Source organism: Panthera uncia (genome assembly GCF_023721935.1).
Source record: "Panthera uncia isolate 11264 chromosome B2 unlocalized genomic scaffold, Puncia_PCG_1.0 HiC_scaffold_24, whole genome shotgun sequence".
NCBI classification, from domain to species: domain Eukaryota; kingdom Metazoa; phylum Chordata; class Mammalia; order Carnivora; family Felidae; genus Panthera; species Panthera uncia.
The window spans coordinates 14,348,317-14,373,853 of NW_026057580.1; the positions used below are offsets into that span (position 1 = coordinate 14,348,317).

A 25,537-nucleotide genomic window follows, 5' to 3' on the forward strand; every position below is an offset into this window, starting at 1 on the left:
GCAGGTGTCCCCTTTCATTCAATACCCTCCAAAAGGTAAGCACTATTATAATTTCTATCTACATAGGTCAGTTTTGACTGTTTCTTAACATCATAAATGGAGTCATACCTCATGTATTCTTTCACGTCTATGTTTTTACTCAAGAGTATCATTTTGCGGGGCACCTGGGTGGCTCAGTTGGTTAAGCATCCGACTCTCGATTTCAGCTCAGGTCATGATCTCTTGGTTCCTGAGCTCAAGCCCCACACCGAACTCCTTGCTGGCAGCACAGAGCCTTCTTGGGATTCTCGCTCCCTCTCCCTCTCAGGAGAAACAAACCTTAAAAAAGTAGGATTTTGAGATATATCCATATTGTTATATATCTCAGTAATTTGTGTTTCTTTTTTTTTAATTTTTTTAACGTTTTATTTATTTTTGAGACCGAGAGAGACAGAACATGAACGGGGGAGGGTCAGAGAGAGAGGGAGAGACAGAATCTGAAACAGGCTCCAGGCTCTGAGCCGTCAGCCCAGAGCCCGACACGGGGCTCGAACTCACGGACCACGAGATCGTGACCTGAGCCGAAGTCGGCCGCTTATCCGACTGAGCCACCCAGGCGCCCCAGTAATTTGTGTTTCTATTGCTTTGTAATTCTCTTCTGTGCGAATGTACTGCAGTTCAGTATTCATTCTACAACTGAAGGACATTCGGGTTGTATCCAATTAATGGCTATTATAAGCAATGCTCCTGGGGACATTCCTGTACAGGTATTTTGGTAGACGTGAGAACTCCTCTCTGCTGCTTGTATGTCCTGGGGCCCTGGAATGGGATCGCTTCCAGATTGGCATATGTTTGACCTTCAAGCAGCGTTCCCAGGTGGCAGTGACAGTTTAGTTCGCCTCGTTCCATATCGTCACCAGCGCTTCATACTGCCTCGTGTTTAATTTTGGCCATTCGGATAGGTGTGTGGTATCCCTCCTGGAGGTTTTGATTTGCATTTCTCTGATGAGAAAAGACGCTGAATGCTTTTTTAACGTTTATGAACCAGATGGGTATTTTAGGTTTGGGTGTGTATGCGTGAGGTGCCTGTGTATATGGAGCGTCCATTTAAGTAGTTTGACCATTTTTACAAGACGAATTGTCTGCCTTTTTCTTATTGATTTGCAGGAATTCTTCTCGTGTTTTAGTTCTGCGTCATTTAAAAACTATATGTATTGCAAATATCTTCTCCCAGTCTGAGACGCTTTCCTGTTAACTCTCCTAATGTAATTTGAGAAACAGACGCTCTTAATTGTAATGAAATACCATGTACCCATCTTGTACTTTATGATAGTGCACTTTGTGTTCTACATAATAAAACGTTTCCCACTTTGGGTTTCTTACAGTGCTTTAAACTAAAGAAGAGTGTGGGAGAGATGTTTCAAGAGGGTCCTTAGTACATTTGAAATGGCCTTTCAGACTGACATGTTTGAGGCATGACAATAAGATAGTTCCCCTTATCAGAGCCCAACCCATCCCTTTATGCCTTGCTCAAATTTCCTGTTCCTTCAGGAGATGGTTGCCACCCAGCTTCCCCCTCTGCTCCTTTCAGTAAGAACTCAGAGAAGTGAATCTCACCTGTTGGTAACTTTTTAGAAAGACTATTATAGGCTGCATTGCACTCTTTCACAATTACCACTCAAAAATAGCTAAGAAAGACAACACAGAAATTATACTACACGGACAAAGAGTCATTCACCAGGTATATTTGAAGTCTAAGCTCTTTTGAGCTATACACGTGCACAAATGATTCAGTTGGTGGAAATCTCCCCTTCCCCTCCATATTTAAACTTTTCAAACTTAAAATAGTGATAAAGAGATTTGCATAATGTGCGTCATGGAAATGCTGAGGCAATTCTGACTTTCACAGTGCAGGAGGCTCTGCTGAAACCCTTCCGGGAGTCCTTCCAGTTTCTTACTGATCTCCTGGGAAAAGTTCCTCCTCCCCCCTCCCCAAACCCAGCCTAATGAAAGAAGTACTTGACCTGAGACAGATTAACATCGAAACTTTGCAATCAATGGCACCAAGACTAACCAGTTTGGTCATACGCTCGCTCCACTGTGTTTTTATTTTGTGTAACACAGAATGGTCATTTTAACTTTCACTAAATTTGGCTGGAAATGAGTGATGGTACCTGCTCTAAAACACGTCAAAAATGATCTCCAAATATTTTTCTCAGCCAGATCTCCTTAGAACTTGCATTCTGAAAATTCTGAATAGTTTAGAAAGTCAAATGACCCTCAGAGGACTAAGAGATTCAGGACAAAATGGCCGACTGCTGCAGCTCTCCGTTAGTCTCAGGAGCTCAGAAAATATTTCTTCCACTAGAGGGCAGCATTTCTCCACTCCTAAGTCTAATCTTTCATTTGTTAAGGAAAAACCAAAAACCTCCACAGCAAAGGAAAGTCAAAGCATTTGCTTATTATACACTCCTCAGATTTTATTTTTGAAAGGAGCCTTCATTTTTCGTATGGCAACTCAGGGTTTTACAAGCAATGCTGTCCTCAGTTTCACCTGTACTGTGCCCAGTACTATATTGCTATATTCACAGTAGAACGGACTTTAATTTCTGAGTGATCGGTCTGTTTTAAGTTTCTGATGAAACTTACATACACCTTAGTCAAAAACCACGACAATCCTTCCATAAGTTGGCTATGTTCTTGTTCTTGTGTGTTTCTCTGAGGCTTGGGTAATGAAAGTATTTCCCCTCTCCATTGTAACTGGCGTTTGCATCTAAAGTAATTCGTTAAATGTACAGGAGTAGATGAGGCCTTGCACATATAGCAGAAGGTAATGGTTTTATAGGTGTATCTTCTGTAATGCACTTCGGGCTACAGAAATAGAAATATCACATGTGACGAAAACAAATGTTTTTGAGCAACATGGCCATTGCATGAGTAGGATTGGTATACGTTTATCTACTACCCTTTCCTTTTTCAAATGCTCAGTGGCTGCTACGTTCTGGCGATTTAGCTTCATCCAAATTGTCTACAACGGACACTTGCGCCTTGCCTTTATTTAAAAACAAGTGTTCTCGATAGCAAAGATGTTGGCTAATCATTTATATAGTGGCATGAGAAGTTTTGTGCCCTTTCAAAATTCAGCATTATCCATAATAGAGTGTAATATTATCAGATTATCTGTATTAGTATATGAACGCATTCATAAGCAATGCACGTATCATGTTGGTAAGCAGCTAATGGCTGAACAGTCACTAAATAAAAAACATCCAGATTTTAAAAGCACAGCTGAAACATTTGTACAAATATACAAAGAGAAAAAAACAATCATTCAGACACCATGAAACTTTTATAATAAATAGGTTTGTCTGAAATCGGTCTCTATCACCCTGGACAAGCCTCCCCAGTGAGGCTGGGAAAGTTCTATATGGAAGTGGTGTTCAAAATCTACTGAGGAATATCTTTGGGGCCAAGCTCAGTGCTGCCTCCAGGAATTTTAACAGAGCTATGAAGTATTGACTCAAAATAGTGGATATACCCAGACTTTTTAAGCTGGAGGATGCTAGTAAGTTTTCTAATCTAGATAGGACATGGCTGGATGCCGACAATCTGTGAGTTATAGTATATCCTCGAATCATGAAAATAAATGCTGGTGATCATGCATGTCCTGGGAATGTCGGGATGCAGAGGACTGAGTGAGACCAGATAGGGATATCTCATGCAGTCAAGGTCAAGTTTACTTATGGTCCTACTTAAGTGGCCAGGAAGAAACAACGCACACACGTCAGGACTGGGACTGAAACAGATCACAAACAACACAGTTGCTATTTGTTACTGATGTCTCTGGCTTGGATCAACAGGAGAGAGTGAAGATATAGGCTGTGCAGATTCTTTAATAAGAAAATACTACTTTTTTTTTTTCTAGAACCTTCTAAATAATGGATTATGCTTGATGGGTATGATATGATCAGGAAACATATCACCTTTTCCTAGCCCTTTTGTCCGAGAGGCTTGATTACAAGGAAGGAATCTCAAACAACCAAACACCCAGGGATTGAAAGGCAATTATTTTTTTTTCGACAAACAAACAACAGAGGGGAAAAAAGCATGATAAAGAGGAGACAGATATTATCGTTGAGGCGGAGCGGTGAGCTCAGTTGGACACGGAGGGTGGCAGGCCAGGACGCCGGGTTTGGATGATTTTTGGCTTTGGGGAAGTCTTTGGATCCTCTTCTTCCTCTATGTCACTGTCACACACGTGCACGACGACACTTGGGGTGGACTCAGTCCCTGCATGGAGCTCATACTTCTCTCCTGAAAAGCAAGAAAAGTGGAGGTGATAAAGCGGAAGGGAGCTCGGAGCAGATTCTTCGGCAAGTTTCGTTCTGCAAGGAAGAAGACAGTGTCACATTGTCTCAGGAAACCTGGGTCTTATCCAAGAATGGCGGGGGGCATTGGAAAATGGAGTGAGATCACTCTGTCATTGTGTCCCTGTTCTACCACCTATAACCAGACAACCCTGAGCAGGCCACTCACCCTCTTGTAGCCTCAGCACTCTCAACTGTAAACTTCAACACGGTCGTAGCCACAACCCATGGGACCGTGGTGATGACATAGTAGGTCGGGTGGCGAGTTCTCAGTTTCGTCTGTTTCCCATCATTGTTGCTAATTGCTGAGTGACCTTGAGCCAACAGCTTCACTCGTTCACCTTCTGGACAGCACAGTCTCTAAGGTCTCCTCCAGCCGCATACTTCTTATGGCAAGAGCCGCCCCAGGAGGGAATAAGGCGGGATCATCACTCGTCTGGGATTTGCGGTGGTTACTGGGGGATGGGGTTCGATGGCTGCCGAGGTCCCTTCAAGTTACAAGAGTCTGTCCTTCTTGACTGGCGCATCTTATAGTCAGATGGCTGTTAAGCTGACTGGCTTCCTGCTTTTGTTTTGCCTCAGGAGGTGTTTACTGAGCATTCCCCACGGTCTAGCCTATTGCTGGTGATAAGGCTACGGGCACAGGAGCACAGCCCTGCGGCCACACGCAGACACAGGAAGTACCAGAAGATACCATAGTAAGCACCAGCGTGGCAAAATATGTCAAGGACTGAGGTGCCAAACTGTAAGGAGAAAGTAACACTGAAAGGCTTCCCAGTAGAGGCGACGATTGACATGGGTATAAATGACAAATAGAAGACCTCCAGGCGGTCTCCATCTTCATGCTTTAACTTCTCAGTTTAACTGTTGACACACTCATCATCTTCTCCTGACATCCCAACCTTCACTTCCCATCCTTCCCGATGGGGAAAAATCTAAAAACAAACTGCTGCATCCTCGCTCCTACTGATGAAGGAAATATTCAACTTTCACGCTTGTGGGCTCTGCCCCTGGGTTCCCAGGGAAGCTATATTTAAAAAAACATATTTTTTTAAATGTTTATTTATTTTTGAGACAGAGAGAGAGCATGTGTGGGGTGGGGGGGGGGTGGGTAGAGAGAGAGAGGGAGACATAGAATCTGAAGGAGGCTCCAGGCTCCGAGCTGTCAGCACAGAGCCTGATGTGGGACTTGAACTCAGGAACCGCGAGATCATGACCTGAGCTGAAGTGGGATGCTCAACCGACTGAGCCACCCAGGTGACCCTCAGGGAAGCTATACTTTAACATTTACCAAGGTCAACATGACTCGGCAAAACCTCTAAAGCATGGGCTGTATTTCTGCCCTGAGCACACATCTTAAGTCAGCTTCGTTAAACAACAACAACAACAACAACAACAACAACAACAGGGGCACCTGGGCGGTACAGTCGGTTAAGCATCTGACTCTTGATCTCAGCTCAGGTCATGATCTCACAGTGTGTCAGTTCAAGCCCCACGTGGGGTTCTGTGCGGATGGTGCGGAGCCTGCTGGAGATTCTGTGTCTCCTTATCTCTGTCCCTCCCCAGCTGTGCTCTCTCTCTCTCTCCCTCAAAATAAATAAATAACCTGAAAAAAATAAAAATAAAAGGCAAAACAAAACAACGACAAAACCCAAAACACCAAAAAAAGAGCATTCCAAACATAAGAAGAACAAAAAAACCCCTCCCTGGTTCCCAGAAGATTAAAGTCGTACAGCCTTGCAAAGACTAAAAACATAAGATAAAGTCTGTACCTGTCTGGAGTGTCCTTTGTTGTGATGGTTTGTAACTCTTTCTCTAAAAAGAGATACCTAACCCTGTCCCCAAATGTTCCTTCCTCAGAGCACTCTCTTCTTTGTAAAGACTGTGCATTCTGGGCAGCTGTCCTAACTTGGGCTCAAATAAAACTCTCTTCCTTTCTCTTTAACATTTTAGAAAAGGTTTGTTCACTCTTGTGTCCGCACGACCAAAGCAGCTACTTTTCTCTGGCCTAGGCTCACCTCTCTTTGCGAGCTTCCTAAAACCTGCCCTCCCTCCAGGATGAGAGGCCGATACCACCCAGTCCAGAAGCCTTGCCTGTCATCCCCAATCTGTAGTGGGAAGTGTCCCTTCCGGCCGGCCGGAGCAAGTACGGTCAGTTTCGGGACCGGGGTGCTGTGTATGTGCCGCTGGGTACATCTTGGTGAGCACCCACAATGAAAACAGCAAATGCTTACGAGGTACAGGTTTAAAATCTGGGCGCTGACATAAAGGGGTGAGGAGCACTACTCATGTAACAAGTGTCAAAGCTCTTGTAAGTGATGCTGGGAAGGACGTGAACGTTCAGAGTCTGCTATTGTTATGGGGAGAATTGTGTCCCCCCTGCAAAGACGTCTAAGTCCTAATCCCCGGTACCTGTGACTATGACCTTACAGGGTTCTCGGAGATGATTAAGTTAAAATGAGGCCATTAGGGTAGATCCCTAATCCAGGATGCCTGGTGTCCTTACAAAAAGGGGAAGTTGGGACGCAGGCCCTCACCACAGCCCAGGAGCTACCAGAAGCCGGGAGAGGCTCCTGGGACAGGTCCTTCCCTAGCGCCTTCAGAGGGAGGGAGGCCCTGCTGACACCTTGGTCCCGAACTTGTAACTCCAGAACTTGAGTCAGTACATTGTTTAAAATGTTTACTCATTTCTGAGAGAGAGAGAGAGAGAGAGAGAGAGAGAGAACGGGCAGAGAAGATCTGAATCAGGCTCACACTGACAGCAGAGAGCCCGACACGGGGCTCGAACTCCCGAGCCAGCCTCGAGATCATGGCCGGAGTCAGAGTAGGAAGCTTAACCGACAGAGCCGCCCAGGAACCCCAATACCTTTTTTGAAGCCCCTCAGCTCGTGTTTCCCTGGCAACCTTGGCAGACTAATATAGCCACATGCCGCTAAGAGTGTTCTCTTTCTGTTAAGGGTCAGAGAAGTCTTCGCTGGGCTGCCCTTGACATCCTGGTGTGGAGAGCAGAGGCTTTCCTGGGTAAGGGAGAGGAATAGCTCACAAAAATGGAGTGGTTCAGCTCCAGGATTTCCCTGGGATTGGCAGGAGCCGAGAGTGACAGCACTGGCCAGAGCCATAGGAATTGGGCTCATAAAGACTCTATCTTTTCGAGTCTAGATTTGGTGAAATTGCAGGGAGCGAGAATTGCGTCAGCGGGTGTGAAATCTCTGGCAGAAGGGAGCGGAGGTGGACCGGTGTGGAATCGGGAGGGGACAGTGACACAAACAGGAGCAGAAGCAGGAAAGAGAAACTTGCCGCCCTCATTCATGCTTGGCTTTGTCTCCCTGCAGCGGGGATTGTTGGCATTACGGGAATCGCGTGGCAACCCGCTCTGAAGTCGTGAGAACGCTCACACCTACAGCTGTGGTGTATATGCGTCGATGCTTATTCAATGGTGCTCCACCCTCCTCTGAGGTATTTTGTCATTGTAACCAAAACCCCCGGGCAGAAGAACCACACGCGAAGGACAGGAATCTCCATGACGTGGCTCCGGCGTAAAAGTTGCCTGCGAGGCTCCGGGCCAGGGGTGGGCAGACCTGGCGGGTGGCATCTCGGAGCAGGGCTTCTCGAGCTGCTGACAGCTTAGCGGTGCTGCCTGTTGAAAACAGAGTTGACCGCGGGGCTCCTTGTTGGCTTGGGCATCCGCTCAGGTTGCGATCTCCCCGGCTTCGTGGGTTCCAGTCCCGCAGCAGGCTCTGAGCCTGCTTGGGATTCTCTCTCTCCCTCCCTCTCTGCCCCTCCTCCGCTCATGCTGTCTCTGTCTCTCTCAAAAGAAATAAGTAAACTTAAAAAAAAATAGTTTACTGGTATGAGGATGCGACCCTGCCTATTCTGAGCGACATCTCCTTTGGTAGCCAGCATCCCCTGGTGCTTCTCGGTGTTAAAGGGCAGCCACTGTTCTGGGGGTTCAAGTGGCGGGCTGGAGGCTGTGGTCCCGCCAGGGCGCGGGCATGCACCCAGGGTGCCTCCTCCCTGCCTCCCTCCTGCATGCTAATTTTTCATCAGAAAGTGAGAACGGTGCAGGGAGAGGGCAGGAGGGAGGGACGCTGGACGCATAGCGGGAAAGCAGCCAGGACTTATCAGCTCGCGAGCTGCCCCCCAGCAGCTCGAATTAATCTGTGGTCTTCTTTCTCATCTTTGTTTTCTGGGGGGACAGCAAGCCCCTCCGGGTGCCACCACAAACGGCGGGCGATGACTTCGCTGTACCCAAACTTTCCGAAACGCTCTCCTTCCTCTGGGGATGCTCTGCAAACTCTGAATGAGAGACGCCCTCCAACAAGAGAAGGAGAAAGGAACGAGTACACAAATAAGGCCGTTCTTTGTTTGCATCCAGGATGTCTTGCAAATTCTCAGGTTTGGAGGAGTGGCACTTCTTGGAGGGACACCAATGGCTGCTGGAGTCCCGCGCGTCGCCCTGTCGCTTGCCATGCAGGGGGAGGCGATGGCAGTCTCAGGATGATGGGACAGAATTTGCTGTCACCCAGCAAAAGCATGGAGACTGTGAGGCCGGCGGGGGAAGGGGTGGTGGCAGGTCCCCAGCCAAGGGGCTGACCAGACACCCTGCCCCTTTCCTTACTCGTTGGCCAGAAGCTAGTTGCTAGCTTTATATGTATTTATATTCATATTACAGTTTTTTTGATGTTTATTATTTTTGAGAGAGAGAGACAGAGCATGAGCGGGGGAGGGGCAGAGAGAGAGGGAGACACAGAAGCCAAAACAGGCTCCAGGCTCCGAGCTGTCAGCCCAGAGCCCAAAGCGGGACTCGAACTCACGGACCGCGAGATCATGACCTGAGCCGAAGTCGGACGCTCAACCGACTGAGCCACCCAGGCTCCCCTCTATTTATATTTGTATCGTAGTACAATGTATAGAATGAAGCAAGCCTTTTAAGTAAGTCACTTGTTTGCCCTGGCTTGCATAAAGAACACTGCTGTAAAGATACGTCTAGTTGCAAGGTGTTTACCAATTCCAACCTGAGTGCTTTCTTTTAGGCCAGATGTGCCGGGGGTACACTCGGGATGGAACAGGAAAGCCCAGGGCCCTGCTCCGTGCGGGGCAGCTTTATGTTGAGCACGTGGAGCTAACAGTCAGACTACTTGGTCGTAGGGAGACTTCATTGCTGTGATCCCATTAACTCTGACATTTCACTGTTCTATATTTGGAAACTTTCTTACTATCAAAATCCAGCAAAGCTTAACAGCTGCTAAGAGCCCACAAAATAAAAAAGAAATAGCTTTGGTGTTGCTGGATTGAATTCTTCTTTTTTTGGCTTCTCTTTCCCTTTGGGCTTCAGCTAATTCCTCTACCACCAGGGCTGACGTCAATGCTGTCACCCTGCATGGTGACCAACTGGGCTTGGTGGGGGACAAGGAGCCCGTGGGGCCCTGGCCACTCAGGGTGGGTCTGTCCTGCCACACCACACTGAGCACGGCCACAGCGTTTCTTTGAAAGGACAAGCAGAGGGTCACCCATCACACTCCCAATCCTCAAGTCTGTATTCAAACTGTCCTTTCCCCTGTGAGCAGAAAGGAGGCCGGAGCCAAAAGCTTCCAGAAAGTACATCACGTGGGGTTTTCCACCTACCCCTGTTGAAATGAATTGCCAGCCGAGCACGTGCAAACTCCTCCAGCACGTGGCCAAAAGTGAAACTGTCATTCAGGCCTTTGGAAGTGATGTAGGTGTGGCCACTGTTCGAAATAAATGTCAAATTCTGTTGCCTCTTTTTCTGAGTGGATGGAGACAGGTTGATGACAAGGTCCTGATTCCTGCAGGTCTGGAGGACATGGAGGTGTCCACGGGCTGCCTCCTGTTCTCAGGAGGGAAAAGGTCACATCCCTGTCTGCCCGGGGTGGGGGGTGGGGGGCACCTGGGGGATGTGGTGACACAGTTCTGGCACACTCACAGAGATGTGTGTTGGTGACCACTGGTCCCAGTACCCCTGGAAGTTCTCCATTACGCTGCCCCCTTTGGCTTACGGGTCAGGAGTTGGCTCTTTCTTGGATTCTCTCTAAAATAATCAGTGTGATTATGCACAGTGTCTAAAAATCAGCATAATGAGATGCGTTAAAGGCAAGGAGATGTTACAGTGCTATATTTGCATATATTATAGCAGAGCTGAGACTGTTCAGATTCCTGGTAAGGAAACTCTCGAGATGGCAGGAAAGGGAAACCCTCCTGTGACTTGAGTGCCTCCTTGCACAAGTCCTTACCTGAGCTCTGCCAAAGAGACGGGACCCCTGTCCCAGAGGCTTTCAAAAGACCGCAGGGTCTAGCAGGCACGAGACTAGGGTTTGCTCTATTCCTCACGTGGCTTCCATTCATCTCTGAAAGATTCTCTCTCTGGAACATCATGAGCTCCCACTTTCTGTCTCTATGAGATGCTATGTCCCCAGCCTGGTCTCACACCTGCACCTCTCTGGCCTTAGGGACATCTCTGCAAAAGTCTTCTAGTCTTCTCCAAACTCACATATCCACAGAATTATTTATGTTCCCTGTCAATCTATGTGTCCTCTCCAGCTATCACATTTCTCGGGGAGGTTCCATCTCCTAGGTGCCAAATCTGTAGAGTTGGTCACCTTAGAAGCTTCTCTGTCTTCCATCCACGGTAGTTAAGCCATCACAGAGCATTATTCAACACTGCTCTGAAACATTTCTCCATACACTCCCTTGCTACCCCCTGCTTACAATGCCTGCATTCACGGTTTACCACTTCCCACCCGAGTGCTCTCAGCTGATGACCCCACCACAGGAACTAACGTCCACTGCCGGAATAAGCTTCCTAAAGCAACGTTTGGAGACATCACCTCATTCTGGGCCAGTGATGTGACGCTGAGAGATATATAACATTCTACACCCCAGTTTTCCTCATCTGCGAAATGGGAATAACCATCACATCACCACGCTACGAAATAAGGAAATATTTGTCAGATACTTTAAAGCCCTCCTCAGATGCATGGCATGATTATTTAATGATTATTTAGGGTGATGTTGTGGTCAGTGAGGCTGCCCAAAATAATTTCCCGTTTTCAGTGTGATGAACCAACCTGGTCACACGGCCAGACAGTTCGAGAATTAAGAAATGAATAATTGCAAAGAGTTTTTATTCAGCCCAGTCACTGTTGTAAGCAGCAAGAGGGGTGGATGGTGACATGCGGAGTCCCATGAAGGGCAGAGGGGTGTCATAAATCCCGACCCTCAAAATTAACTGATCCTTGTTCTCTTTACCACTCCCCACCCCCACTGGTAAGTTTCTCTCCTTTTTCCTGTCTCCCCACCCTTTTCCACACTTGTGTTCCCACAAGAAGGAAGACCTCACATTGCTTTTGAAATGACATCTCTCTCTCTCTCTCCCTTTTTTTTCTTTCTGAGATCATGTGAATCACTTGTGCATAACGCCTAGTTATAGCACCTTTTCTATTATACGCTAGTTGTTTCATCTGGTGACGTTTTACGTTCCAAGCTGCTGCAGTGGTGGCCGTAGTGACGGATGCGGCTTCAGGTATATGTAAATGCTCCAAAAACATGTTACTGGGTCGTGACACGCTTTTAACACGCTTCTGCCATGTCCGGTAGGCACTCACACATTTGCCTCTTATTGTTTAACGTGTGTAAGCTTTAGCTTTTCGGCTGAGCAGAAAACCAAGCAAGGGCAGGTATTTACTCCGTTTTCAGCGTGCCGGCCGTGGTAGGACACGGGAGGTGTCACGGAAACTCGCCATCCGCTTTACACACGGCAACTATTTACCGCGCCGTCGCTAAATGCCAGATGCGTCTTTAAGTCCTTCACGCAAATTGGATATTTAATTATGACGACAGCTCTGTACTGTGGGTGTCATCCTCTCTAGGTTATGCAGGAGGAAACTGACATCACCGAGGAAGTCAATGGCAGAGCCGGGATTCAAACTCAGGCCGGTCTGACCTCAAAGAACGTGCTTGTAGTCACTCTCCGGCTCTGTCTGTCCTGACTCCCATGGTGTTCACCTATGACAAGAGCTGGGTTTAACTTTCACTTTAATGTATCTTTAAGGCAACTTCTAATTTAGCGAATAGTTGCTCTCTAGCTAAAGAGGAACTATTTATTCCTTCTGCATCCTGCCTCTTCTTGTTCTGGCCAATTGCTAGTTATCCTAGGCATGGTCTCCTTGACAATGAATCTTCTCAAATGGTAACACTTAATCATTATGAAAATAAATACTCTATACTATACATTATAAAAGGATTTGACTTACATCTCTTATGGTAGCTTTGGTCTCTGGCGTTGGGGGGATGTTTCCTTCTGGATTTAATTTTATTACCTTTCATATGAAAGGCGAATTCTCAACAGGAGAGTTAGTGTCGTAGCAGACTGACTGTGTTTGGCAGAGATGGCCATCAAACTTCTTGCTAAACATTACTCTTCAAGAACCTTGCCACTCATTCATGGAGGACTGTTCCCACTGTGGTCCTTCCCCTCAAATCTGGACAGGCCTTTATTTAAAAAAATTTTTTTAAACATTTGTTCATTTTTGAGAGACAAGAGAGAGCAGAGTGTGAGCGGGGGAGTGGGGAGCGGGGCACAGAATCCAAAGCAGGCTCCAGGCTCTGAGCTGTCAGCACAGAGCCCAATGCGGGGCTCGAACACAAGGACCGTGAGATCATGACCTGAGCCTAAGTTGGATGCTTAAGGGACTGAGTCACCCAGGCACCCCCGGACAGGCCTTTATGGCTGACTGCCTTGACTAGTATCCTGCCGCAGAAGTAACCGGTGTGAATTCTGAGTCAGGTCACAAAAACGCCATGCACGTCCACCTTGCTCTGTCAGGATGCTCATTTCTGGAACCTCGTCTCCACGTTGTAAGGAAGTCCAAGCAGCCCATGAAGAGGCTCGCATGGAGAGGAACCAGGGGCCCTGACCCACAGCCCGTCTGAGCTGTCAGGCACACTGGCTTGCCAGCCCTGTGAGTAAACCATCTTGAAAGCAGATTTGCTGGTCCCGGCTGAGCTGCCCCAGGAACACTGCAAGCAGCAGACAAGAGAATGAGCTCTCCCCCAAGCCCTGCCTGAGTAGCAGATCCGTGAGCAAAATAAGTGATGTTGTTTCAAGGCCTTCATTTTGGGATCGTTGTTACGTAGCAATCGATAAGTCATCGGTCACACACGCTCTCTTTGTTAGGAAGCAAGCTAAGCCACGAAATTGACTTGAAATTAATTGCCTGTGTTTTATCCTCTTTCTCTGCTCAGGTGCTACATTCGACTGGACACCACCCCAGTTCCCGTCCTTCCTTCCTTATGGACGAAGCCACACAGAGGGACCTCTCTCTGTGGCCGCTCTCTCACTCCCCTCCAGCGGAAGCGGAGAGGTGACTCTGGGGAAAAGAACTGCCCCTGCTCAGCTCGCCCTCTCCACTTTTCCTTTTGGGCCATCCCTGCCTGCAAAGGTCCTGTGCCCTTCTCTGCGCTGGGCCATGTGCTAAGGCCCCCGGAGGAGACCCAGCCCATGTGGGGTGGTCTGTGGCAGGCCTGGCGAGTTAAACTCTGGGTTCTGGACTTCAGCGTTAGGAAACCCGGGCTGGGGTTCACCTCGGCCACATTCTCAGCCTCAGTGTTTCATCAGAAACAAAGCTGGCACTATTCATCTCATCTGTCTTATTCTGACCTACCCTTCAATGAGTTCTCAACCTGACAGGGAAAACAAAGGCATCTGTTATTAATTGGCATTGAATTTAAGAATGGATGAGGGCTTCTCAAGGCCCGTGCTAAGGACACTTTCAGCAGGACCTTTGAACATAGATAGAACCATGCTGGGTGCTGAGCGCTGAGCTTTGGTTTAAGTCAAGAGCCAAGATGAGGAATTTTCAGTAAGATGAGGAATAGGGATTCTAGTATGAAAACGCGTTTAGGCTTATCATGTGTAAAAGGCACTGCAAACCCCCCTCCCCAGTATTTTTATTGTGAACGTGCTATTTTCAAGAGGAAATAGAAGCATCAGTTCTGATCTATGGAACAAGCAATGAGGAATTTCTATGTGTTAGTTTATCAAACATGCTGCCTGTTGATGGGACCGAAAACAGGGACTGAGGGCCGAGTTCAGCATAATTTGAAATGGGCTTGAAAGGTGTTCGCACTTAAGGGGCACCTGGGTGACTCAGTTGGTTAAGCATCCGACTCTTGCTTCTGGCGCAGGTGATGCTCTCACAGTTTGCGAGTTCAAGCCCTGAATCGGGCTCTGCACTGCTTGGGATTCTCTCTCCCTCTCTCTCTGCCCCTACCTTGCTCACACTTTGTCTCTCCAGAATAAATAAATAAACTTAAAAAAAAAAAAAAAGAAAGGTATTCACACTTAGATTCCCTTTCCTTTCACGTATCAGGTTTAGGACTTAAATTTGGCGGGGTGGGGAAGGGGAAGAAGGTTGCCAAGCCCCGGTAAACCTGTCCCTTGTCAACAGCAGAGACAGAGGCTGCTGGCCCTATGTAGCTCTCAGAGGACTGGGGAGGAGGGGCAGGACAGCCCCCCTGCAGGAAGCAGGGGTGTGGCGACCTGCACTTCCTTTCTTCCACCAAGACCCTTGGCTGATGTCTAAAGTCACCATGTCTTTTAAACCTCTCTCAATCCTGGCAGGGCTAATGCTGGTTTGATGTGGGGCCACAAGCGTTCCTCAAGAGAAAGAGGAGTTTTGGGGAAAAACATCAGGAAGCTTCCAGAAGCGATACCATCCTCCCCCCACCCTCCATACACGATTTAACAGTATTTTTAAGTTCTCTTCCGGCATTCTTGTCTTCCCCTATTTTTCCAAAGGGAAGCAAAGAGAGCGTGTGCGTGTGCGCGTGTGCGTGCCCGCTCATGCGTCTGGAAGGGGCACCGGCGTGGGTAGCACTTCTCTGGACGGCTCCCCTCTCTCCTCGCCCCTCCTCCTTCTGCTCCACACTGGTACCTCTGACCCCTTCCTAGGCACTCCTTGCCTCTATGTCTTTCTCGAATTTGAGACCCACCTGATAAATGCTGCAAAGGCATAATTACTATGGTTCTCAAACAAGGGTGCTAAGTTTTCTTTTGTTTTTTGTTTTTCACAGGGACAGGGTTGGGTGGGGATGCTGGCATTCAGTAGGTGATGCACGAAAATGCTAAATGGACCACAGGGCGTAGGGCCATCCGTTCCAAAATATCACAGATTTCACCCTAAGAAAACTGGCGCTAAGAGCTTGATGCAGGCACTTACATTTTAACAAAAGGCTAAGATATGATTTAAAAATCAAGTGACCAAAACCAGGTAATACATGTTGAGCATTCACCATGTCCTGTGCTGGACATGGAGATTCATTTGGGCTATCTAATTTGATGACTGCAACAATCTGGTTTTACTGTTGAGGCACAGAGAAATTAAGACACTTTCTCAAGGTCACACAGCTAATAAAAGGTGGTGCCTGGGTTTAAACTCACATCCCAAGTTGGAGTCATCACCGTAAAGCAAGAGAAATCTCTTTCTTCATGTTGGAGCCTCTCTGACGGCTACAAAAATAAAAGAGGAGATATTTCTGGGAGGAGGGGCTCTTCCTGGAGACTTTGCAAATCACAGCTGTCTGTTTACAAGCTCAGTCTGGGGGTGGAGAAAGAACTTATTTTCTAAGTAGAAGTGGAAAGAGGCTTCACGATTAAAAGAAATATTCCAGGGAGGAAGAAACATTCCAGAGAGAGAAGTCCTTTGCAGTTTTTTCTCTCGCGGATACCTCTGCGTTTCCATGAGCTCCCGTCTCATTTTGATAGACCCCAAAGAAAAATGCTGCAGGTAGTCTTGAGGGTGGGGTCAAATCATTGAATAGCAACTCTGTCCCTTGTCCTTCATGCAGCAGCTGCTTCTGTTAAAGAATGCCCTAGAAGCTTGGGAGGCAAAGAGTAAAAACAAAGCACAGACCAACCCAAGTCCATGGGAAGTTCAGAGATCAAACCCATGTGAAGAGCAACCGCGACCACCACAAAGGAGAGGGACACTGTGCTCGCTGGCAGGGAGACACTGTTCCAAGTGCTTTACATACCTTAATTCATGTAATGGCACAGAAAACATCTCTCAGGGGATGTCCTGCTAAACAGTTCTGCTCTGAACAGAACGACCACAGCAACCACCATGGATCTGATAGTTCCTGTGTGCCGGGAACTGGGCTGAGTACCTCATGTATATTACTTATTCTGTCTTCGCGATGATCTTGCAGGTTGCCCAGTGATCACCAATGAAAAATAAAGAGGTGCAGAGAAGTGAAGTAATATGCTCAAGGTCCAGCTCAAACAAGTGGAGCTAGGATTCCAATCCAGGCATGCCGAGGCCAAAGCATGACCACCATGTTGCCTGCACTCAGGTCTAGTGTGAGCTCATGTCAGGAAATTATTATCCACAGAAACGACTGGGGTTCTTCCTCCTTACCTCCCATCCTCAGTCCCAACCCACATCAAAGTAGGAAACCAGAAAGGATCCTTGGTAAAAGGGGGTAGGAGGAGAGGGAGAGAAGGGGCGGGGAGGAGAGGTAGAAGGACAGAGAACACTTCTGTAGTTGGGTTATACTAGGTGTTCTGGTTCAATAAAAGAAAGTTTGTTTATCTTCTGGGGGTTTCCCTCTAAGACTGGATGAGGTGGGGCTGTGTACCTTCAATCCCTCCTGAGTCATTTACGACCTAAAGTACTTTATGGTGACAACTGAATGACTGAGGACCTGAATTAGTGGTTGATCCAAGGAAGTAGAATCCTACAAGGAAGGTATGGACAAGAAAGACTAAGGAAACCGTGGAAGGAGGGGGATTGGAAAGATAAAGGGAGACTCTGGAGGGTGGGGCGGGGGGGGGGGGGGGGCTCATCCACCCAGGTGAGAGAAAAGTAGCAACATAGGGAAAGAAAGAGACGCTTGGTCAAAGAGGCATGAGGATTTGCTCTCTGGAAGTAACCATTGTGTTTGACCTTGGCTGATATTAGGGGCCTGGCTAAGGGCATAGCTCTAGGGATGGTCAGGTGTCTTTTCTATTGTTCTACAATGTGCATATTTTACCTGCGAAGGAAGAAAAAGAAGAATTTTATATTGCTACTCATCAGTGATTAAAAATAATTGTGGGGGCACCTAGGTGGCTCAGTCAGTTAAGCATCTGACTCTTGATTCCGATCGGCTCAGGTCATGATCTCACAGTTCAGGGGATCGAGCCCTGCATCAGGCTCCGTGCTGGCAGCGTGGAGCTTGCTTGTGATTCTCTCTCTCTCTCTCTCTCTCTCTCTTTCTCTCTCAAAAATAAATAAATAAGCTTAAAAAAACATAAAAATAATTGTGGAGTACATGCTGAGAAGAAAAGCTTTTCGAACATTAATTTTTCCAGGGAAGATTCTTTGAAAGGAGATGGAAAATTCTGAGCATGTGGTCCATATCACAAATCTGCGTGCCTCGGGTGGGGGATGACGGAGGAGATGGTGTGAGCGGAAATCCTGGAGCCTGACTGTTTTATTTGCTTTTCATATCTGTGACCAGGAAATAGCAGTTGTTGAACAAGAACTGAGGCTTATATAATAGTCATACATATGCACCCAAAATATAGGTGTTCATCTATATTTAAAAAACAGAATTTGCTCTACCTTTGAATCAATGAGCCTGGAATAGAAACTCTTTCTTCCTTATAAGTTACATGAATTAATGAAATATATTTTCCTTGTAGAGGAAACGCTGTATACTAAGCAGCAAACCAGCAAAACTGCTTTACTATGGCATGTTTTGATGGAGAGGAATTTGGAAAAAGGAAAAAGGCTAAATATAGCAGATGTTCGCAACTTGAAACTTGGGCACCATTTTAAGCCCTGCTCTGCAGTTAACTAAAATTGATCTCTCTAACAAGATCTAAAAATAGCAGGAGGAAAAAAAGGAACAGACAATGACTTTTCATATCGTTCCCTGCAGGCATTTTCAGTGACAATGAACATGACCTTCCAGAGCCATCCTAGAGAGCAGAATAAAGGCTGGCATTTCACATCTCACTTCTGATTTACCACCCATTTAGTACATTGTAACATCTTTGTGTTCCCATTTTTGCTGATTGGTATAGATAAGCTGGCTTGCTGGGCTGGGTTTTTGTGTTTCCTATTTTGCTGTACATCTGAAAAGAACATAGCACCGTACTCTTTCTGGAGTCAGGAATGACAGATGTATAAACCAAAATGCATATTCGATTCATTTTCTTCTTGGTCTAAGCCCACCTTCTTTTGCCTAGATGATTGTTTGATGATGGGCTTCTCTAAATTCACCAGGAGGAATTATGTAAATGTAGAGGGCCTCTGTTTGATAGACACGGTAACTGTCCTTTAAACAGAGCAGAAGAAGGCAAATCCTGATTGGCATGTCCCGGAGGACGAGAGAGAAAAGCACCGAATGGACGTTGGAGGCCTGCGTGTGTGGTCGGGCACTTCCAATAAGCCCAGAAACAAAATGTGGAGGAACAAATTGTGTAAGTTGTTTCACATTTTTAAAACTCCCTCTTGCAACACTCATGAATTTCTTCTAGAGAAATTAATGTTACCGTTCAGGAGACCTCTCTGGCTTCTCACACTTTTCACTCCCCAGGACAAAGGCGCTGGCTCAATCAAATCTTTCTGCTTCTTGCCTATGGCAGAGGTGCCTGTTTCAACTTACCAGCTGTGTAGCCTTGGGCAAGCTACTTACCCACTCTGTGCCTCACATTCCCCAGCTGCGTAAATGAGGAGAAGAACAATTCCTGTGTCACAGACTTGCTGTGGGCATTAAATGAGATAATATACTAAGGTGTTTAGAACAGTGCCTGGCCCATTATATTAGTAAGCCCTAATATATGTTTTAACCGTTATTTCTATTTAAAATGTTTTTCCTAATTTATCTATTTTACTTAGTTTGGATCAAAAACAGAACATACAGTCTTGGGGACAATAGTTAAGAAGGTTTGAAATTGTGCCTCTCCCATTTTCCTGATATAAACTTGTTCTCTCTGCAACAAATAGAACCAGACTTGCTTCTCCAGGGTGATGTGGCCCTTGTGTCTTAAGAGGTGTTGTAACAGCCTGTTAAGGATTTCAAAGGAATCCCACGGGCTTGGGTTTGATCACGGTTCCACTGTAATTGCACTCTCCACGCTTATTTCCAGAGCCTCTCTGGAAGTTCCAGGGAGCTTGCGCTGGCCCTCTCTGGAAGGGGGTCACCAGGGTTCCTTTCCTGATGAAGGAAAGGGGGCACCATGTTGCCCCTGCTTGTTGGAGCCTCCGTGAAAGAGTCTTGGTGATGTCCGTCATTGCCTTTCAGGGTGGCTGGACGCGTCAGAGCTCCCACTGGGGTGGGATCCTGAACCTGGGTGCCATCTTGCCCTGGATCCCTGCTCCATGATGCTCTTTCTTCAGACTTAATTCTTCCCGGCAGCTTCGGATTTCCATGTCTCTAATCAGTCAGTCCGCTCTCCCAATTTTGTGGGGTTGGTCACCCCTCCCAGGCCAACCCCATTCCTCTGACCCTTTGAGTTGCTCTCTGCTCTCATTCTGCTGTGTTTCTGTACTCCTGGAACGGAGGCAGCCATCCCTTCATGTGGAATGAGTTATCATTTGTTACTGAAATGATTCTGCCAGAGGATTAAAAATGAATCTCACGAAATCATTTTTTTTTCCCCAGACGGAAACGCTAGAAGTCCTCCCCTTGGAGAAAACATTAATTTAGTGTTGCCTGATGCAGTCTGGCGAAAGCCGTAAGAAAGCAACAATTTGCCAGTGAAGGAATTATCTCTAGGCAGGCTAATGGCTCTGATCTAGTCACTCATTCATGCATGCATTCATTCATTCAATATTTATTGAACATCAACTAGTGTAAGGTGCTTTCAGGCGCTGGGAGTACCAGAATGAATAAAACATGCTCTCCCCCCCTCAGAAAGTAGAGACTGAGAATCAGATGATAGAAAATCACCAGAGGAGGGAGCGAGCATTTGTGCTGAGGGCCAAGAGGAGACTGAAGAAGCAAGTCCTCGCCCGGGCACCTCGTGGGGAGGGGGGCGGAGATGGGCATGGGAGGGACGCAGGGTGTGGCTGTGCTCCTTCACAGGTGCAGCGGAAATGGCCACCGGGGGCTTACGCTTCTAATATAACCTCTGTGATATTTTCAACTCAGTTGTTGGCTCCAGATCATCCGTCTGGGTGGAGCGAAGAAGCTTCAAGGACACAGGAAAAGGACAAATGGATAACTAAATAAAGAGAAGCAGCCTCAGACTGCTGGCAAAGGATGCAGAGAGAGCTAGACCAGAAAACGCATCCGAATGGCAGCTGTTCCAGGGGACGCAGTGTCGGGCATCCCTAAAAAAGCAGAAAACCCTCACTATCTGCTCTTACACACACAGTGCACAGGCCTTCATTTGCACACTGGCCAGGCCCGGGTTTGGCCTTCTGAAAGTCACAGTGGCATTAAAGAGAACTGCCGACTCAGGGTCGGGATGAAGGTTTTGCCAGCATCCTAGGCCTGACGTGTGCTGAGGCCACCAGTATCCTCAATCAAAGGCCATGGGATCTGGCCCCAGATCTCATGGAGTCAGAAGAGCCAGGCTGGACACTTCTCTCTGCCACCGCCCAGCTGTGTCACCTTGGGCAAATTCGCTCACCTCTGTACAGCTTAGTGTTCTCATCTGTCAAATGGGGGTATTAATGATTGCTCTCTCTGTGCAGAGCACTTCAGAGTACATTTACTTGGTAAAGGGAAAGTCAAGCCCGGAGTTTAGCAGCACCACTCAGGTAAAAGGGATGCACTTTAAACGGCGGTTGGTAAGTTCCTCACAACTCTGAAAAGAACCCCCTTTTTTCCTCTGCCTCTTTAAGACCATTTCATTCCTGGTGCGCCTGCGTGGCTCAGCCGGTTGAGCGTCCGACTTCAGCTCAGGTCATGATCTCGTGGTCCATGGGTTCGAGCCCCACGTCAGGCTGTGTGCTGACAGCTTCGGATTCTGTGTCTCCTTCTCTCACTGCCCCTCCCCCGCTCACGCTCTGTCTCTGTCTCAAAAATGAATAAACTGTAAAACAATCTTTTTAAGACCATTTCAGCCCTCCTTCCTGCCTCCTCTGTGCCAGGCTCTGTAAGCACCCCTTCCGAGGCCTAAAACCCCCACACTATCCGTTCCTTCTGCCTCCATCAGGTCCAGCTCTCACCTGCCCCTGGCAGTGTCTTCCAGACCTGGGACTCGGCTCCGTCAGCCAGTGAGGGTATCCGAGGCTTGCCCTTATCTTGTCTTTGCATCCAGCTCTGTGAACATGAACTACAGACGAATTTCTTTCCCAATTTTGGATGAAACGTGATTTGAGTTGACTGGGTTACCGGCTCCGAGTGAGTGGACCCGAGGCCAGCTGGGATCTGATGGTCACAAAGTCTGACTCCGCCTGGGCCTCCTTTGGTCAACAGTGAAGTAGGAAGATCACCGCCTTGGAACCCTGACTCTGTCCCGGCAAGTGATTTCTCCCCTGTCGGGGCCTCTCGGCTTCCTCCGCTGTTGTAAAATGCAGCTTGGCCAGTGACTCCTAGGTCCTCCGGCCATGACCTCAGGGACTCTCTGAAGCTCCACGTACTGCCATCCAAGCAACTGTACAAGGGGTTCAGATGGGTTCTTGTCAGTATCCGTGCGTGAGGCTCAGGCGTACCTTGGCTCCAGTCGGTCCACCGAGGGGTGTGCCTTCTTGCTTCTGGAGTGTTCTGAATTACTGTGGGAAAGGCTTGCACAAGGCCTGACTTGAGAAGACCCAACTTATTTCAACTCATTTTATACACTCTCCATTTACCTATAGCACAGACACGCGTGGGAAGTGCGTTGGCTCAGGATTCCTGGATATGGACCGGGCCTTCAGAGAAATAACGCGTCACAAATATGTCTCTCGTTATTACATCGCTTTTTTTTTTATCAGTTCATCTTAGTCAGGCACCTACTGCTTCTCACAGTGGCTCTTTAAGGGTGGAACCGATGGCCGCTGTAGAGGCCCCAAGAAGCTGAGCGATTTGATGGTAATTAGAAAGAAACCCCAGAGGGGCGCCTGGGCGGCTCAGCCCTTCGAGCATCCAACTTCGGCTCAGGTTATGATCTCCCGGTTTGTGAGTTCGAGCCCCGCGTCGGGTCTGCAGATTTCAGGCTGTGCAAGAATCGTCACGTGTGATGGTTAAAACCGCAGGCTTCTGGGGTGGGCGATTTGGGTCCACGTGTTTTCCTGAGCACACTGAGAAATACTGGGAAGAACTCATTATTAAGTCTATCATGGCTGATATCTGTCACTTGGCTACCGGTGGTTCTTGATACAGATATGCACCTCAGGATCACCAGGGAGTTTGTTAAAAATACTGACACCTGAACTTGACCCAAGTCAATTAAATCAGAATCTCTTAGGGTGCAGTCGGGGCCTTGTGGTTATATTTTGAAAGCCCCCCCTCACATCAGGAGACCAGCTCATAGAGCAGACACAATGGGCATGATTTACCTTTGGATCCACAGTGCCTAAACCCTCTGATCACCTGGTTTCAGCCCCTGTTCTTTCCACCATGTCCCCTCCTGCTATAATACAGGAAAAATAATGTCAACCGAGAAAAGAAGCTGAGCCAAACCCCCCTCCCCCCAAAAGCATTTCTGTGGAATCTCAGAACTGTGGCAACCTAAGTAGTGCCCCCCACCCCAGGGAACAAAAGTCAAGCATTTTTAAAGAAAAAAGGGAATGCTTGTAGATGCTGTTTACAAAGGATTCTGGTGGGTGTTGGTGGCAGAATATCTTGGCTGAACAGAACTGGTTGTTAAGGTTTTCACTAAGCAAAATCTCTTCCTATGGAAAGTTGCCGGCTGAGTTCTTGCAATATCTGTGGTTTGGCCCAGTCCAAAAGTTCATGGTCCTACCGAGTGAGGATGTGCACAAGGCCCATCTCTGGGATGGGCCTCCCAGCGCTGTTTTAAAACGCCTTGGCATAAGCAACCCCATTTCATTTCACCTTTCTTAATACTTTAGAGTATTTTTCCAGCAAGATGGCAACATCTGCTGAAAGGTTTCACTCTTATGTGGATCCTGAGAAACTTAACTGAAGACCATGGGGGAGGGGAAGGAAAAAAGAAAGGTTAGAGAGGGAGGGAGCCAAATCATAAGAGACTCTTAAAAACTGAGAACAAACTGAGGGTTGATGGGGGGTGGGAGGGAGGGGAGGGTGGGTGATGGGTATTGAGGAGGGCACCTGTTGGGATGAACACTGGGTGTTGTATGGAAACCAATTGGACAATAAATTTCATATTAAAAAAAAGAAAAGAAAGTGAGGACGATATCACTTGGGTACAAAATGTACAGAAATTCTGGGCAAGTGCATAGGAGATATGCACGAGGATGTTAACTGTAGCTTTTTAAAAAAATGTTTATTTATTTTTGAGAGAGAGAGAGAGAGAGCAAGTGGGGAGGGGCAGAAAGAGGGGGACAGAAGATCTGAAGCATTCTCTGTGCTGACAGCAGGGAGCCCGACGCGGGGCTCAAACTCACGAACCGCAAGATCATGACCTGAGCCGAAGTTGGACACTTAACCGACTGAGCCACCCAGGTGCCCCAACTGTAGCTCTGATTGTAATGGCAAGAAACTGGAGACTGTCTTAAGTGTCCAACTCAGGAGACTGGATGAGTAAAGCGTGATTGCATATTCACCCAATGGAATACTGTACTGCAGAGAATGAGAGAATCTGAGCCTCCTGTACCAACCACCAGAATGAGGGGACTGAAAGATTTTTTTTTTTTTAAGTTAGAGACTATTGTGATCTGGTTCTTGGGGACCTAGAGACTTCACTTTGGCAGGAAGATTGTCTTGTTTCAGAGGGTTCCTGGGCTTTCCTATGGCAGCAGTAAAAGAAGGTTGCATAGCATCGAAGCCTCGTGCCTGTCGCTAGAGCTCATTTTGCCTGTCCTGAGAAAACAAACAACTTCCTCATGGTATAGGAATTCGGTAGCTCTTCCCAGTCTTAAAGTATCTGCATTGCAACGCAGAAGTTGCACAGACAGGCATTTTAGCACCAGTTCCTGAATTGCAGTTAAACAGGGACAAAGTCCGGTGTTGCCTTCCCATCCGTCAGCCCTCTCGCTGTCCACACAGTGCAATAAACCCATTAGAAATGCCCATGTTACCGTGAGCCCCGGATTTCAAGGCTGTTAATCTTGTTTGGCTTTTCTAGGTTGCTGACGATGTTTCTTTCGCAAAAGGGTCGCAGAGCGTACCTGGTCCTAGTTTGGCCACGGCATAGAGGAGGTCGTAGTTGAGGACTGGCGTGGCATCACTGATGGGCTGCCAGCCCACGGGAGGAGACGCCGGGGGTGAGATGAGGAATTGTTTGGCAGGCTGTGGTGGAGCCAAATGCAGCTTGTCACCGTCTGTCTCTGGAGTCTGAACCTTTCAAAGAGAGAAAAAATGAAGACGCATTATTCATTAGGGCCTCAGATGTGCCGTGTTGGTACACGATGATGCAGAGTCGCATTTGGAGCCTGTGACAAGTGATCCAATGAAGCAGGCTATAATAATAATCACTACTTACCACACACCATATGCTCAGTTATCTTATTTCATCCTTAAAACAGTGGCTCTCAACTTTTAGCGTGCATCATAATTACCTGGAGAGCTTACTAAAAGCACAGACTGCAGAGCCCCCGCTCCTGGAGTTTCCGATTCAGCAGAGCTGGGGTGGGGTCTGAGGATCTGCATTGCTAACAAGTTCCCAAGTGAGGCTGAACTGCTGGTCCCCAGGCTCCTTCCTCCCTCCTGTCCTCCCTCTTTCTCTCCTTTCTTTTTCTCTCATTCTTTTAATTGAGGTGATATTCACATAATATGAAATTAACCATTAGAGTAAACAATCAGTGGCCTTTAGTACATTTCCAGGGTTGTGCAATCACCACTTCTACCTACATCCAAAGCATTTTTAAAAAATGCTTATTTATTTTTGAGAGAGAGAGAGAGAAACAGAGAGAGAGAGAGAGAGAAAGAGAGAGAGAGAGAGATAGGGCAAGCAGGGGAGGGGCAGAGAGAGAGGGAGACACAGAATCTGAAGCAGGCTCCAGGCTCCGAGCTGTCAGCACAGAGCCCGACGTGGGGCTCAAAGTCACCATCCGAACCCTGAAATCATGACCTGAGCCGAAGTTGGACGCTTAACTGGCTGAGTCACCCAG

The 25,537-nt window shown here is 47.4% G+C and overlaps 1 protein-coding gene across 2 annotated transcripts in view; it reads right to left on the reverse strand.

Moving 5' to 3' along the window:
- Nucleotides 1-1,708: 1,708 nt before the first annotated feature.
- The window catches only part of RCAN2 (regulator of calcineurin 2), a 279,002-nt gene continuing 255,173 nt past the window's right edge, over nucleotides 1,709-25,537 (reverse strand). For both annotated transcript variants that reach the window (XM_049652820.1, XM_049652819.1), the window contains exons 4-5: nucleotides 24,596-24,767; nucleotides 1,709-4,293 (exon numbers count right to left, since the gene is read on the reverse strand). In XM_049652820.1, the coding sequence (XP_049508777.1) occupies nucleotides 4,133-4,293; nucleotides 24,596-24,767 (333 nt within the window). In that variant the 3' untranslated portion in view covers nucleotides 1,709-4,132. The remainder of the gene's footprint in view (nucleotides 4,294-24,595; nucleotides 24,768-25,537) is intronic.